Source organism: Seriola lalandi, unplaced genomic scaffold (assembly GCF_002814215.2).
Source record: "Seriola lalandi dorsalis isolate HSWRI2012SDOR001 ecotype SW California unplaced genomic scaffold, Sedor1 jcf7180002054780, whole genome shotgun sequence".
Lineage (NCBI taxonomy): Eukaryota > Metazoa > Chordata > Actinopteri > Carangiformes > Carangidae > Seriola > Seriola lalandi.
The window spans coordinates 205,759-222,960 of record NW_019525333.1 but is presented as its reverse complement, the minus strand read 5'-3'; the positions used below and the strand labels follow the sequence as shown (position 1 = coordinate 222,960).

Below are 17,202 nucleotides of genomic sequence, written 5' to 3'. Positions count from 1 at the left end.
GGGGGGGTATTGACGAGGCCGACCTGTGGACAGTAACGTAGCTCACTGATCGAGGGCAAAGTTTCCAGTGGAGCGTGTATGCTGCTGTTATCTGCCGCGCGCACACACACACACACACACACACACACACACACACACACACACACACACACACACACACACACACGGGCTTTCAGCTGCACGGAGAGGAGAGCGGATACATGCAGCATGTAGCCCGGACTGAGGACAGCTGCTGAATGGTGCGTATGTGTAATATCATCAGTGTTACATGTCTGTCTGACTGTCTGTCTGTCTGTACACCTGTCTGACTGACTGTCTGTCTGTCTGTCTGTCTGTACACCTGTCTGACTGTCGCTGTCCTGTCTGTCGTGTCAGCCTGTTCTCCATCCACCGCACCGACCCGAGCTCCGGTGACCCGCTTCCCTGAGCCGTCATGGGGGGGAGTCTGGGTTGCCACCGCTCCATTCCCCGGGACCCCACGGACCTGAGCTGCGGGAAGCGCAAATTCAGCGCTGCGTGTAACTTCGGCCACATCCTGGTGAACCAGGAGCGGCTCAACATCAACACGGCCACCGAGGAGGAGCTCATGACTCTGCCGGGAGTCAACCGCTGCGTCGCGCAGAATATCGTGGAGTACCGAGACTGCATCGGGGGGTTTAAGAAGGTGGAGGACCTGGCTCTGGTGAGCGGGATCGGGGCCTCCAAACTGGAGGTGATCAAGCTGGAAATCTGCGTCTCCAGCAGAACCAGCTCGTCCCAGCACTCTCCGTCGTCCCTGCGCAAAGACCTGGATCACCAGTCCTGCACCGGGATGAACATCAACACCGCCACCCCGGCGCAGCTCATGAGCATCCGAGGCATCACGGAGAAGATAGCCAAGAACATCGTGGTGTACCGGGCGGAGCACGGCCCGTTCAGGAGCATCGAGGACCTGGTGCGGGTCCACCACATCAACAGCTCCCTGCTGGACAAGATCCGCTTCCAGGTGTTTGTGGAGCGCTCCAGGGCGCCGTCCACCAACACCAACGGGGGGCTGACCTGCACCACCAAGTCCCACCCCAGCCCGACTTCATTCAGCTTCAGGAGCGACGACCTGGACCTCCCGCCCGGAGGACCGACCCAGATCATCTCCGTGCGGCCCAGCGTGGAGCCGCCTCCCGGGCTGCGGGACGGGAAGCCCGTGGTGCGGCTGGCCACCTGGAGCCTGCAGGACTGCTCCTGCGACAAGGCCAACAACCCGGGGGTCAAAGAGGTGGTGTGCATGACCCTGCTGGAGAATGAGTGAGTACAACTCACCTGCACTAAGGTGTGATTGGTAGTTAACGTCATGTGAGGCCAAACTTGACCTTTTCATATCAGAGAGAAGCAAAAGTGTCTGAAAATCAATGAATTAAAAAGTGAAGAAATTCAATCACTTAAAGTTATTTGGAGGAAACGGGTGAAGAAGTAGAAGAAAAACTCAAATCTAACTTACAAACATGAAAAATACTTTTGGAAATTCAGCTGCATCACAGGGAAAATCATTTCAAACGAAGAATCTACGAAAAACTGGATCTAGTTTTCGTTGGGATTTGTTCTGTTGTCACCTGCTGAGTAACATTGTTGTTGAAATATATAAACTTATATAAAATATTTTCCCACAGTTTTCATGATCAATGTTGGCCACCGAATCAACTAATCAATCAACCAATCATATTCCTCAGATGTAGGCCAATAGAAGCAGTTCAGATTTCTGAGTAATTGGTCACTGTGACCTTTGACCTTTGACCACCAAAGTTTAATCACTTCATCTTTGAGTCCTGGTGAATGTTTGTACCGAATCTGAAGAAGTTCCTTCAAGGTGTTACAGAGATATGGCGTTTACAAGGCCAAAACTGTGTTTTTTGAGGTCCCTAAGCCCTTAGCCTTTGACCTTTGACCCCCAAAATCAAATCAGTTCATCCTTGAGTCCTGGTGAACGTTGGTGTCAAATTTGAAGAAGTTCTGTCACGGCGTTGCGGAGACAGATAAAACAACTTCAGGAAACATCTTCATCAACGACACACGAGCTGCAGATTCTCTCATCACAACAGGAAGTGTTTCCAGGGGACAGTAAAAACTGATGGACCAGGCTGGGATGCACTTTTTGTTCAATGCTTTTAACTTCAAAAGCCACAAATTATTGTGCATCCCAGCCTGGTCCATCACTTCTTACTGTCCCCTGGAAACACTTCCTGTTGTGATGAGAGAATCTGCAGCTTGTGTGTCGTTGATGAAGATGTTTCCTGAAGTTGTTTGTGTTTTGTTTTTCTCTCTGGCCTTTGGTGATTTGATTGTTTGCAGATGTGTTCAGGACTTTGCCCCCCCCCCAGTGCAATATCGACCTAGAACAGGTAACGCAGTATCACTCACTCTCGTGGCTCTGCCTTCCTCCGGGGCTCGGTGTCAAAGCTGAATATTAAGAGCGTCCTTTAGTTTGTATTGTGTCGTGTGTGACACGACGAAAATCCAGAGAAAACACAACAACATTTAAAATCTCTCTCCTCAAGGCAACAGTCCAGCAGCATGAAAGCAGCAGGCTGAAGCTGTTTGATTGTGGTGCAGCCGCTCTGCCTCTTACCACACGATGATGTTGGAGGTTTCATTTGTAAAGAAAGTGAGTGAAGAGCAGAGAGAGCGTGGTGAGCTGTGGTCGCCTCGTTAAACCGACGCTGGACTTCAGCCCTCAGTGTGATGTTTGTGCAGATAAGAGGGAAACAGGCCTCAGTGAATTCAGCCTGATCTGCTCAGATACACTGTGAGAACAGGGATTCATTATTTCAACTGACAACAAGCTGCTCAGCTCAGCAGACCTGTGATGGCTCTGCATGAAATGTTGCACTAGATACTTACTTTGTCTTTCACGCCTCCATGTCTTTATTTACTCTGTGTTCATGATACTCGCTCCCTGAGCGGGGTGTGATCGGACTCTCCCGGTATCTGTTGGCGTCAGGTTACACCGGCTGGGTGTGTGTGTGCCGTTTCATACTCGGGTGGTGCGCCCTGACCTGCTTGGATAGGTGCAGGAGCGGGGAGGAGGTCATGAGAGGACATCTGGCGTCTGAAACTCACTGCCAGTAAAATTAGTCCGCTGTGCTATGCAGCGATCACATGATCCATGAGCCAGTGGTTCCCGACCTTCTCCGACTCATGGCCCACATGAAAATCTAAAAAAGATTAGTGGCCCACATCCATCATTTTTATTATTATTATTATTATTAATAATAATAATAATAATAACTTCATTTGTATAGGACTTTTCAGAACAGCGTTACAAAGTGTTGTACAAACATAAAAGAAAACAAAGGTAAGGCAAAGTGTCAGTTACCAAGGTGATACAACAGGGAGAATTACAAATAATTAAAAAAAATAAAATCAATAAAATACACAAAAAAATATTAAAACCAAAAGTAAAAACCAAAGATAAAAACACTGAAATCAAGAATGAAAAGCAGTTTTATTAAATATATTTGTGTAATAAACTGGGGCGACGCCTGATCTCCTTTAATGTTTTCAAAACATTATTTATATTTTTATATTTTACATCTTTTTCACCAAAGTTCTTCTGTTTTGTAGATGAGTTGCGCCCCGCCCCACAGGTCGGTCGCTGTCCAATAGAGAGGCTCCATTTGAAACGAGGGCGGGGCGATGTGGCCAAGAAGTTTAGATGTTTTCCGGTCTTGAGGTCGATTGTAATTTTAATAGATTTATTTAGCTGCCCGGTTGCCTCTGAGCAACACGCACTTCCTGACAAGAGACTCCTGAGCTGTTTCCGGGTTTAAGACGCTTCGTAGCCGCCGAACCGACACGAGACGTCCATCTTGTCTACGGCGGGTTTTCGCGGTGCGTCACCAGCTGTTCCCGCCTCCGCCACTGTGCTTTTTCCGCTAAAACGTTTTGTTTTAAGTCTCTTGGTTTTAACAGTTGTACCTGTTGTAGCTGCTGAGCAGTCTGATCCTCACACTCTCTGTCAGTGATGTTAACTTTCATTACCGACGCGCAGTGAATCATGGGAAATGTCGGACAGCAAAAGGATCCAACAGGTGGATCTTTCGCTGTGACGTCATCGGTCTTAAAAATGCAGCGGGCCCTGAATTGGGACACGGCTAAAAGTCCGGGGTCATGGTGGACGAAGCAACTCTGAATCTATTATTCACCCACGATGCTCTCTTCTTTTTAAATCCCTTGATTTATACCTTTATTTACCTTTACCTTTTTAAATACCTTTGATTTTTTTTGTGGTCTGAAGTCCGTCCGCTGCAGGACGATGAGCTCTGCTGTGATGGCGTGGCGTTTCTTGTGTTTCAGTTGGGAAAGCTTCGTGCTTTCACAACACACTGAGCGTTTGTTCCCTTTTTTAACCTCAGAGTAAGAAAACTCATATTTAATGAAGTCAGTGCCGTATTCTTGTTTCACCGTGTTTGCAACATAAATTACATTTGTTTTGGACGTTGCTGTCATGACAACGCAGGCCACAAACGGCTACTGCACACACACTTCCTCATGGGAGTGGGTGTTGTGTGGATGGGTTTTTGTCCTTCAAAATAAAGCGCTCTTTTTGTCCCAACTCTTCCCAGTGAAAATGGCCCCCAGCGACTCACATTTGGGTCGCGACCCGCCGGTTAACGAGGAGGCTGCGGAGGAGATATCGGGGGGGGGGGGGTTTGCACAGCTTAGCCTCTGTTTTGTGAGCAATCACAAGATCCAGGCTGAGTTTACTCACTTCCTGGCTCTGCTCCAGGCACAAGCTGAGAGCTTCTAGAGTTCAATGAACTCCTGCTTACCAAAGGTTACACAGCAAACTGAGCTCAGCCACCGCAGCCTCACACGCCTGCTGATGTTGGTAATAAAGCAGCCATTACTCAGCCTCACACACTGGGCGGGAGGGAAGTGAAACGGGGTTAATACAGGTCGAGGTGTGGATGTGAAAAGCTGTGTTGCTGTCCGATCTATTTTTCTGCACGACAGTTTGTAACTTCTGTTTGACTCACGCGGTTCTTCTCTTGCGTCACACTGTGTAATTAATTTACATGGCATCTAATGTCTCGCTGTATTGTGCAACTGCCAAACAGAATTTAATGCGACACGCAGCATCCACCCAGGAAATAAAAGAGCATCCCTCTTCAGCGCGACACCACACATTCATCGGATTTAAACCCACCTACCTGACACTGTGGCACACACAGGAAGTGAAGACACGAGACACAGATTTGAGTCACAGCACGGCCGTGAGGAAGCGATCCGTCAGGACAGAGGTGGGCTCGCCAGCATCATCTGATTCATGTCCTTTGGTACCAATCACTGACGAGCCAGGCTGCTGAACATGAGTGCATGACTCTGGTTGTGGCTTTTAAAGGAATAGTTCCACATTTTGGGGAAAAAGCGTGGCTCCTGTCGCCTAGCAACCTTGACAACACGTGACTTTAGGTTTTAATGTCTTTCGTTTTAACAATTGAACTGAGCTGAAACCCAATACTTCCATTTAACAGTGTAATCCTCAGGCTCTCTGTCAGTGATGTTAACCGTCATTACCGATGCGCAATGAATCATGGGATATGTTGGACCTGGAAAACCAGGAAAAGAAGGAGGCATTTGAAGGAGCCTTTGAAATGGGACGTTCTAGTTGCGCCGCTGTGACGTCATCGGTCTTGAAACGCAGCTTCTGAAGGGCGCCGCCCCTGAATTCGGACACAGCTACAGTGTGTGCGTCTGTTGCTAGCTAGCTTTACAGCTAATGTTTGTGTAGATGGTTCTTTGGCTGTGTTTGTCACCGTAGCTAACGCTTTGAATTAATGCGTTCACTTTGAGTCTGTATGTGTGTATGAAATTACTTCTGTAGCTTATTTGGAAAGCTTTAGGAGCTTCACGCTGCCTGATGTGTTTGGCCTATAGACTGTAAATAAAGATGGACATCGGCTCCGTGACGTCACCCACAGCTTTCTGAAGCTCAGAGTGAGCTGCTCCGCCGTCGCCATCTTGGCAGTGTCCGACTCCACCCCTAACTTCCAGCTAATCCAAAAATAGTCAAAGATGACTCCTACAGCTTCATGTGCTGTTTGAGTTTAACATATTCAGTTAGCCCTCATCACTGTAGTGTGAACATAATGGAAGTTAAAGAGAAATTAGCTTTGTATTTGGATCACGTAGCTCGAACATCAGGGACAGTTTCATGACAGGAACAAGATGAACTTTAAAGCTGCACGATTACTGAAGCTCGTTTTTACTTTTACTCTTTCCATCACCACGTCAAGTCATGAAGGTTTGTTTTCAGTGGTGCTGCGTTGAACTCTGACCCTGCTGACAGGGTTGATGAGTGTCGCGAGTTCCTACTAGAAGCAAGCTGTAGTTTCTTAGAACAGGACAGAGTGAAAAGGGAAGAGACACCAGACAAAGAGATCTACATCCTCATCTGGTGTAGGTAGCCAAAGCAGCCTCAGGCAGATTACATCAAACCAAACACATAAACAGAATCTGTAGCTGCTCTTCTGACTGAAATCCAGGTCAAATGATGAGAATAAAACCTTTAAACTTCTTCTCCAGAAATGTTTTAAACTCTGTAGAAATCCTCTGCTATGATTCATATTTTGTTTAACATGTTTTCACACATAAAAATGTGTCAGAAGCTCGTACTCTCACCTGTCCACCTGTTGCTCCAGGTGGACAGGTGAGAGAGCAGAGAGCATCAAGACGGTGAGAGGAGGAAACATCAGAGAGACTCAGCCACATGTTTGAGCCTCAGTCAGACCCAGACTCAGAGGAGGAGTCTGAGACCAGAACCAGAGACTAGCAGACGGGTCAGAACCGTTAGCGCAGTTAGCATCTTTTCAGAATGGTTAGCACAGTTAGCATCTCTTTAAAATGGTTGACACAGTTAGCATTTATTTTAGAACGGTTAGCGTAGTTAGCATCTTTTATTTGTTTATGTTGTTTGTTAGCCTGTAACTGGCAGTGGCTGACACAGTGTTAGCGGTTGTGCTAATGCTAACTCTCTCTCTCTTTGTACTGACAAGGTTTCAGGTGTATTTAGCCCCGCCCCCCTGTCCCCACAAGTTGACAGGATTGGTTCCTGAGGTTTGTGACGTATGAAACCCTGAATCTGTTTCTATGAGACTGTCATTGGTTCACTGCAGTTCAAGGTGGAAACACTGAGTCATGGTGTATTATCTATATATATATAATATCTATATATATAGATTTTCATCTCAGGGGTCTTACTGTCCAGCTTTTCATTCCTTCATGTTGTTAGCGGACGTGGCTAACGTATGATAGCAGCCTGCTGTGTTTACACCTCACACTGTAGCCAGTAAACCAGCTGTCATTGTTGTTTTGTTAATCTTAGTACCATCTAATCAGATCTGCTTCTCCTCCCTGGTCGGCTTATTGTTACTGTGCAGAGAATTCAAGCTCATAAAACCACTGGAGAGTTTCTGAATAGCTGCATTCATGCAGAGCATTTTATTCTATTAATATTCAGAATTATAAGCCATTCATCCTATAATCTTTCCTTTTGATTGCTGTTTTCAGACATTTCTCTTTCTACACAGAGCCAGTCAGACATGTTTACATACATCACTTACAGCAGCATTGTAACATAACGTCCCCTTCTTATCTCCTGCACAAAGACACGTATTGTTGTTGCATGTTTCATCCAACCGGCTGAAAGGTGCATCCAGTTTGTAGGTTATGTAGCTAATTAGCAGATCATCTGTAGCGCACTCAGTTTAGATGCATGTGATCATGTGGTGCTAATTCACTGCTGACACAATGCTCTTTGTCCTTGGCTTCTAATTTACTGTCACGAGTAAATTCGCTTGTAATTCAAATGGACAATGACACAATGAAAATAGACATTTTTAATAAATAATTTTTAAAAATTAAATAACAACAGTAAATATCTCATTGAGTGTAAATCACTAAATGTGATGTAGGATGGAAGTTAGATTCAGACTCATGCAGCAGCATCTTCTGATTAAACACTCATTAAATCATTAAACTAAATTAAAGTTGCTGTTCGGCTCGTGTACGAACCATAAAGCCATAAAGGAGAGAGTCCGGGTGCGGCTGTGAAAACAAACACGCCAAAGACACAATCTGCACTGGTAACTTACATATTCTACACAAATGCACATTTCATAATGAAATGAATTGTAACCACCATGCTTTTAATAAAACATCTATCTGATTACTTCACCTCCCATCCTGATAGGAATTGATCGGTTATTGGTCAGAGCTCACAAATGAATCAACAAACTGTTCCAGCCATGTTATTTTTACATTTCTGTTTGTTTATGGATCAAACAAATGTAAAAGTTAACGAGCTTCAGATCAGGTCATGGGTGTGTCTTTGGTTATTTTGACAGAGCCAAGCTAGCTGTTTCCCCCTGCATCCAGTCTTTATGCTAAGCTAAGCTAACCACGTCCTGCCTCCAGCTCTGCACTGACTTTGAGAATAACACTGATAATGTTGTTGGCATGTGTTAATGGCTGGTACTCATTAACCATGATCTCATTTGTTTACTGTAATCACACCAGGGCAGCAGCTCATTTTAAACTCGCACTGAGCAAACAGTTGTACACAGAGCGTTCACTCTTTGATACCACAAAGTACATTTTCCCCCGCAGCTGAGCCGCTCCCAGGCTTTATAGTGACTGTGAACATCTATTCTTACATATATGAGGTTGAAAACAGGCTACACAAGTCCAGTCCAGCTGTGGAGACGATGTATCCAACATCTGTAGCATCACAGTCGGTGAGAGTTTCTCACCAGTAGCAATATATTTTACATCCACCAGTGAGTCTGTACGTACATTGTAAACATAACTGGAGGCTCAGTGAAGCACCGGAGACACAGCTGCATTATTTCTTCAACTTGTATTACGTGTCCCCGATGCAACACAGTTCAACATGCTGAAGGTTCCTACATAATTATGTTGCACTGTGTCGCTTGAGGGAACAACGTGCAGCCATCTGTCGGGTTCTTGTGTTGGTCCTCCAGATGTTTACGTCGTACATGTCGACAACAGATTATTCAGCCAAGAATCATCGAAGAGAGAGAAGAGAAAAGATTCTGCATTCAGAGGAAGGAGAACAGTCTGAACCAGAATCACCTCCTCACGGTCGTATCCCTCCGCCACTCAGACTAGTTCCAGGTTACATCCCTGTTTAGTCAGAGAAAATATGACTGGCTGGCTAAAAGTGTTTTCTGAGCTCACTGTGACCTGACCTTTGACCTTTGACCACCACATTCTAATCAGGTCATCCTTGCGTCGGAGTGAAGCTGCTATGGAGCGCTGTGCGTTTGAGAGTAGGAACAAAAATCAAAAATTAATTTTCCAGCATAATGATAATAACAATAATAATAATCTCTAAGTGATTGCTCCTCTCCTGCTCTTAGCCATTTTTATTGAGTAGATGTTGTCATCATTTATTTACTTGGTATTGATCGACCTCTGTGTAACAGTGTTTGTCTCTGAGTGTTGTGCAGTGAAACACTCTGAAAACAGAAACACATTCAGATCTGTCAGCAGCTCGTAGTGCTGTGCACGGTGTAAATCTGTGCCGTGGTGACCTGCAGCCTGCGGCCCTTCCCCTGTCCGAGGCTTGGAAAAGTCTCAGCGGCGTTATTTATGTTCAAGGTCGTCTCTGCTGCTGCTGCTGCTCGTCACTTCTTATTATGCAACCTCGCGCCTGCCCTTAGGTTTGCCTCAGTTTGACAAAATGTTGAATCAGACACTCGGCGTTCTGCCTCAGCGTGTTGCGTGTCCGTCCACACAGCGGCAGCAGATATGGAGTGTCTGTCGTCACGGTGACACTAAGTCACACAGGCTCTTGGTAACCTTTGTTTTTATTTCTGCTCTCGTGTACGTCTGGCTTATGTTCTGTTATGTGCGTCATGATTATCTGCGATAGACACAGCACATTTTGGCGACCCAATCAAAGCACCAGCTGAATCACTGACTCAGCATCATGTCCTGATGACATGGCTGAACCTCAGGTCCGCTCAGTGCGAGTCCCTGCCAGTGAAAACAAGAGGATCAGGACTTTAACCGGCAGGAGTGCAGCAGGGTCTTTGTGAGAGTTTCTCTCATTGTGCAGAGTGATCACACCTAGAGGAGAGGAAAGGGAGGGAGGGGAGACTGTTTGTTCTGAAAACAGGATCTGTGGACTCACTGATCACAAAGGTGAAAAGGTTTCTGCTCGTGAACTCACCAGCTCTTACGTGAGACGTTCAGTCGAGTGAGGAAAATGCTTGAGCAGCAGAAAGAGATGGATTAGCAGGAAAACTGAAATAAGGATTATTGATACTGGTGGTCTTATATAAATGTATTTGCAGCCTGGATTAGTCCATGCTGCGTGTGACACGCTGGATAATCTAGTCTTTAAAGGAGTAATAACAACATCAAGCTGCTACAGTGAACAATCAAAAAGCCACGAGACAATAAAATGAAATAGTATTCCTCCCTGTTTGAATTGAACGGCCTCCACATCAGCAGCTCTCCTCCTTCATCTCTCGCTCTCCTCTTCAATCTAGACTCATAACAAAGTCAGTGGCTGCAGACAAAAAGAAATAAGACAGGATCTGTTTTTGTCACAATTTTATTTTCAAGATTTTGATAAAAAACAAGCAAAGTCATTAAAACTGGAATCAGCTCCTCGTGGTCGTATCCCTCCGCCACTCAGACCAGTTTCAGGTCACATCCCTGTTTCTCCAGAGTCAGAGAAAGTATGAAGCATATGTTTGAAATTTTCTTCTAATTGCTGCGTGGAGTCTTAAGTAATGGCTCAATAGTGTTTTGTGAGGTCACCACATCCTTCACCTTTGACCTTTGACCCCCAAAAACTAATCAGTTTATCCCTGAGGCCTAGTGAATGTTTTTGACAAATTTGAGGAAGTTCTGTCGAGGCGTTTCTGAGAGATCGAGTCCACGAGAATGAGACGGACGGATGGACGACTGAAAACAAAATGGCTGCTGCTCTGACTGTCGCCGGCGTGTAGGAATAAAAACGTAACGCACAGTGTTTTCTGGAGTCGTAACAGAGCTCCTGCAACGCTCAGCTGCAGCGCTGCAGCAGCAGCAGCACTTCACTAATAGCAAAGTCTGTTATGCAACATGATTTTCTGTGTGGCTGATTTCGAATTAGAGGGTTAGAGGTGAATGAGGTCAAAGCATTGCCACCCACTTCATTTCAATGTGTTGCACTCAGTCAGTTTAGCATATGGTACTGCAGACTAAGTGCAGTGTGTGTGTGTGTGTGTGTGTGTGTGTGTGTGTGTGTGTTTCCCTGTAAAATAAGAAAGAGCTCAGACTGGAACTTATTTCTTTCCCTTCTTGTTACTAAATTCTACATTTCTTCACATTAGAGGCCATTTGTAAAAAGACTTTAATCCAGAATAAATGCTCCTTCACTTCTGTCACAAGCTCTGTTGCTAAACATTTCCTCTTCACCTCTGGTGCCTCTCACAAATTTATTGCTTTTTATTGCGACGTTTGGTCTGAAAAATGATTTTAGAATTAAAGGGATAAATGTTTATTGGGCAGTAAAAGTCTTTAGTCTCAGTCTCAGCGGGTTAATCAGATTCTCTCCGTTTTAAAAACACTGAACTTGCCAAGAGGAAATGTTCTGCTTGTTCTGGTCGGCTGATGCGTCTCGTGTGTCGACACTAATCGGACCGGCCGTCGCTGTGTTTCATTACTGTGTAAAACTCTTCTCTTCACATGATGGAAACATCCCTGTCTATGTTAAACACTGTGTTTTCACCATGTGGCAACACAGTTTAACAGCAAACCAAACTCATCTCAGTTCTGCCGTTAATCAACCAAATAAATAACAAAATACATCAACAATTCAACAGTGTTCGAGCTGGTGCAGTGACAAGGTAGCTGCTAGCTGCTAGCTGCTAACTGTTAACTACCATATGAATTTGAAATAAACCAAAATGACAGATTTTTTTCAAATTAAAAAAAAATAATTCAAATTAAAAAATTAAATAATTTGCAATCTGATTTTATGTTTTGTTTTTGCATCTAGTTTTTTTCATGCACATATTTAAAATCTGTGTAAATGAGGTGGACGGTGACACACCTACTTGCAGCTACTCAACAAAAGTCGTGTTGCACTGTGACAGTTTCATTGTACAGACTATAATACAGTGAACACACCGTCACAATGTCCCTGTGTAATTGTAAAACTTGTCTCCTTCTGCTTGTAGCATCAAGCTGCTGGCAGTGCAGGACCTGCTGGAGCGGGAGGCTCTCGATAAGGTAAAGTTTGCTGCTTTGATTTGCAGCATTCAGCAACTTTAACTCAGTGTTTCCCATTTATTTCATGTGTTGCTGTTATGCAAATGTCCCATTTTTCCCTCCACTCACTCCGTGTGTGTCTCCGACTCCCGAGTGTAAATGTCTTCTATTTCTAGGCCCATATTTGGGTTTGAACTGTGTTAGCGCTCTCCTGTGCTTTCACGACTATAAATATGACAGTGGTTGCTATGGGTTGGAGGGGATCCTCTTCAGCACTGTCAGGGAATCAGGAGATATTGGATTAGACTTTGATTCAGATTGTTTTTTTATTCAATAAGGTGAAAACATGCTAAAAGATGCAGAAGACAAATGACACAGGAACAGACAGTAAATCAGACGCTGGAGCTTCGTTCAGCATCAGAGAACGTTTGTGCTCTACTGTCTTCTCCTTCACCTCGTTAAACCTCCATCACTTTCATTACTCATCTAATAATAGGAAAAATAATAAGATAGCAAGCTAATCTTACTCCATACGCTACGTACACTACACAGGAGATTCATATTGTTCTTCTCATCTCAGTCATGGAAAGAAAGAAAATGAGCGTATTCCTTTAGGTGTGTGTGTGTTTATGGCAGATATTGATGAATAGGCCCCGCCCACTGTCATCAATCAATATGGCACTTGAGATTTTGGTTAATATTTGCCCCAAAAACATGTGGAGCACATTTGGTGAACGTCTGTCCCCCAGGTTTTCAGGTGCACATGTTTGTGGCGCCCCCTGTGGGAAGCTACAGGGGGCTAATTATTACTAATGACTATTTGTTTTCAGTTAGTAACATCATTTTAGTTACTAGCTTCAATTTAAGTATTTAACCTAAAAGTTTAACCTGAATTTAATTATCCAGAGACTTCCTTCTCCCTCTAAAAAGATTTCCCAGGACTAAGATTAGAGTCATTTCCACAGATGAAACGTAACCAACAACTGTCTCTGTGTTTACTCGTTGAAATCTGACAGTAATTTCTCTCCTTCTGTTGCAGTTCTGTGTGGAGTTAAACCAGGGAACGCTGTCCAGCATACGGAAGTGGAAATGGCCACGAGGATCATGGAAAAGTGTTGTGTCTGAAAAACCCACCGGGCGCTCGGGAAAGGTGCAGCAGCGTTCAACACCATCACTCAGGACAGATACCACCCTGTCGTTTTCATCCTTATTTATTATATCGTTCATACAATGCAACACAAAATACTTTACAGAATAGAAGTGATATAAAGAAAGTCATCCCACCCCTTCTCTCTTTCTCACACACACACACACACGCACACACACACACACACACACACACGCACACACAGGGATAAAAACACTACTAAAACTTAAGGCAGCAATAACAGGAACTGAAGAAACGTTATCGTGAATCTCATGAATTTGAATTGAGGAAACGCTGAAGACTGGAAAACAAAGATAACGATAAGGATGAAATAATCAAATATAAAAATATTGGCCGTGTCTGGCAGTGAGTAAAACCATAAATGAAAAGTAAGATATTAAGAATCAAATAAAAAATTAAGAAAAAATAGTACATAAAATAAAATGCTAAAAGAGATGTTTGGAAGAGAAAACAAAAATAAAAGTAGAAATAAAATAAATAGAAGTTGGTTATTAAAACAAAATAATTAAATTAAATAATAATAAATAAATAAAATTCAGTTAAAAGCCAGACTAAAAAGGGAGGTCTTGAGTTTGCTCTTAAAAACAGAAAATAAACAGAAAATCTTGCATTTTGAGAAACTAGCAGAAGCTAACTGCTACTAGAAGTACTGTACGTACTGAAACATTTGCATAAGCAGTTCATTAGTACATCAAATAATCTGACTCCATTTCCCATGATCCTTTATTCCCAGGGAGTGAGCTACTCTGGTTTTCTGTGGGACACCTCTTCCGGTATTGACCTGAAGGACGCTGCCGTCCTGGAGTCTCCCGCCGTCAACGGCAACGGGAATCACACCTCCCCTCGACTCTACCTCGCTCACTTCTTTGTAAGTAAAGATTTCCTCTGAAGACCAGGCGGCGGTGGAGGAACGTCTGCTGATGTCAAAGCACAGACAGTATGTCGTCCTGACACATTAGTGAAGGATTAATCCTCCATGTATTAATGTCAGAGAGGCTGTTTACACTTTCTATGATCTGTAGACACTTGTGATGAGGGAGTTCTTACTGTGGAGGCGGAAACATGAACAGTTTGTGAGGGTTACAATGAATTCAGTAATAGGAACCAAGTTCTTGTTATTATTTCACATTTGTAACCGTATTCTGATCGGTTGCTTTGCTGAAGTCTAAAACTGACTTTCAGTTTTCACTTTGCAAAAGTGAGTTGCTGTTGAGGAGTTACTGGATCCCCATGAACATGTCTGTGAGGGATGTTCCCTCTAACTATTATAAGCTTGTTGGTACAATGCTAATAGTAAGCTGCATATCTCGTGCATGAGTAGATCGCCATGTTTTGTATCTTATGATTTTATGTAGTTGATGTTAAGTTATAATTTTTCTGCCCAATGTTTTCCATCAGGTCGGTTCATATGAACTGACAGTGGTGAACGTCCACATGCAGGCCGCCGCCTCCCCGGGAGAGTCCAACGGCAAGAACCACAACACAGAGGAAGTGAAGTGTCAGCACCTCTCCCCGAGTATCCAGGAGACACTCAAAGGTCAGTCTGGACTTCACGGCACACACGCCGGACTCTCTGGATTCACTCAGTTTAACCAGAGCGGGAATGTTGGATCACAACAGACAGATCACGCCCTGTTCTTCCTCCAGCTCTGCACGAAGCTAAATTATTTCTCCACGTCTTGCTCTGCAGGTGAGAAGGAGTTGGTGGTGCTGGGAGATTTTGGCTGCCCCCCTCAGAGCTCAGAGCTGGACATACTGAGGAAAGAGAAGCTCTGTGCCCTGGTCCCATCCACCCAGTTCACAAACATCAGCACCCGCTCACCGCAGGGCACCCACTGCCTGGATAACATCTGGGTCAGCCGCTCCCTCAAGAAGATCTGCTGTGGTAGGTGCACAGTATGGATGCATGTAAAGGAATTCACAAGAAGTCCAACTCCAGTCTCAAAGTCCCTTAATGGAAACAAATCTACATCAAGTCTCAAGCTATTTGAGAAAAGTCAAAGTTGAGTCTGAAGCCGTTTAGTCAAAGTTAGTTGATACGAGTCCGCGTCAATTCTCAAATTATTTGAGAGAAGCTCAAGTTCAATCTTGAGTAATTCAGGTCAAATTCAAGTCAACAAGTTCAGTTCAAGTCTCAGGTTATTTGAGACACATCCAAGTAGACATTTCAGTCAAAGCTGAGTCTGTAAGTTCAAGTCTTAAAGTGTAAGATCAAGTTAATCAGGTCCTGAGTCATTTAAGACAAGTTCAAGTCAAAGTCAATCAAAGTTTTAAATGAGTTCAAGTCTTTGAGAACTCTGAATACTGACCATTAGGATGACACGGCTTTACAATATATTTTTTTGGACAACAAATTGGACTCAAAACTCCAGTGTTTAATGATTTTCTATTAAAGTCTTCAGTCTTCAGTCTGACTCCACCTGGTGATCCGTCCAGGATTCCTGCTTTTCTTTCTTGTTTACGATGGATGAATGTTCGCACCCAACAGGAAGGAGCTTCTTGTGTGTCATGATAGTGGGATGTGAGCTACAGCAGCTTCTGTCAGATCAAACTTCACTTCAGAGTCGGGCGGAACAATCAATCGAAATATTATGGAAGTCGTCATGTGGCAAAATTAAATTTCCCGATGATAAAAGGTAAAGAGTGTCACAACAGACCGTTATAGACGAAGCATTGTGCTGCTACAGAGCTGCACGAATCACATTCTCCAGATGGAAGGAACAAAGTTTGTGTCACATCATCATTATTTCTATATTTTTACAGTGAAAATGAAATTCAAAAATTTCCACTAAAATCGTGACTCATGTCAAAATTATTGCAAAATATGTTGTTGTTGTTTTGCTTATTGTTCAGCCGTACCGTGTGATAATAGATGCAGTTTCACATTCCCGCCTCTCCCTGTCTCCTCTGACAGGTCACTGCGTCGTCGTGCGCGAGGGCTTGACGAACCCCTGGATTCCAGATAACTGGTCGTGGGGCGGCGTGGCGTCGGATCACTGCCCTGTGGTGGCGGAGTTTTACGCCGACGTATCCCCCAAGGAGCTGAGCAGACCGGGAATGGCGGTGGACAGAAGAGACATTATGCCCAAACATGAGCGGTGACGACATGACGACATCAGAGTGACTTTGTCCCGTCTGGGCTCTGCTCGATCTTGGTTTGCCATGAATGAAGAGTTTCCTGATGAATGTGAAGAAGCACCAAGATTGCCTTTTTTGCGTTTCACTTTATCAATGTAAAATAGTAACTGGTGTAGAAGTCATAGAACCATACAAAAGTCAGAGAAAAAATATATAATGTACTTTAAAGAGAAATGTGCCAAACATTTTCTATATGTATATGAAATAAAGATAAATTAATAGATGTTCCTGCTGTGTCTGAATGATAATTATTAATGCAGATAAGTGCAGAATCATCTGAATGACCCAGTTTATCAGGGGCTCTGCTGTAACACTCATCTTTCCTGTCAGAGAGGAGGACGATAACGTCTCAGCTGTACAGCTCATTAATCATTATGGGACCTTTAAATTATGTAAGCCCGGCCTCTTTGTGCATGTGTGAGCCGCCATCTTCCTCTGGGATGGAAATGAGGTGCAAGGCTCCTCATTAACCAGCTCTACGCTGATGCTTTCAACCCTCTGAATCCCAAATACCACGTTGTCTTTAGAACCTCGTAACTCCTCGATGGTTTGAGTTAGAGACCGGACGTTTTTTCATGTTAAACTACAGAATCTATAATAAGTCGCCGACTTCTATCGATTAGCTGAAATGAAAA

The 17,202-nt window shown here is 44.0% G+C and overlaps 1 protein-coding gene across 1 annotated transcript; it reads left to right on the top strand.

Annotated features, from left to right (window-relative positions):
- Positions 1 to 60: 60 nt before the first annotated feature.
- On the top strand, positions 61 to 16,794 carry eepd1 (endonuclease/exonuclease/phosphatase family domain containing 1). Its single transcript, XM_023425464.2, has 8 exons — positions 61 to 239; positions 376 to 1,281; positions 12,231 to 12,282; positions 13,301 to 13,411; positions 14,163 to 14,297; positions 14,828 to 14,966; positions 15,120 to 15,314; positions 16,344 to 16,794. The coding sequence occupies exons 2-8, from the start codon at positions 434 to 436 to the stop codon at positions 16,529 to 16,531; spliced, it is 1,668 nt and encodes a 555-aa protein (XP_023281232.1). The 5' UTR covers positions 61 to 239; positions 376 to 433; the 3' UTR covers positions 16,532 to 16,794.
- The last annotated feature ends 408 nt before the right edge of the window (positions 16,795 to 17,202 follow it).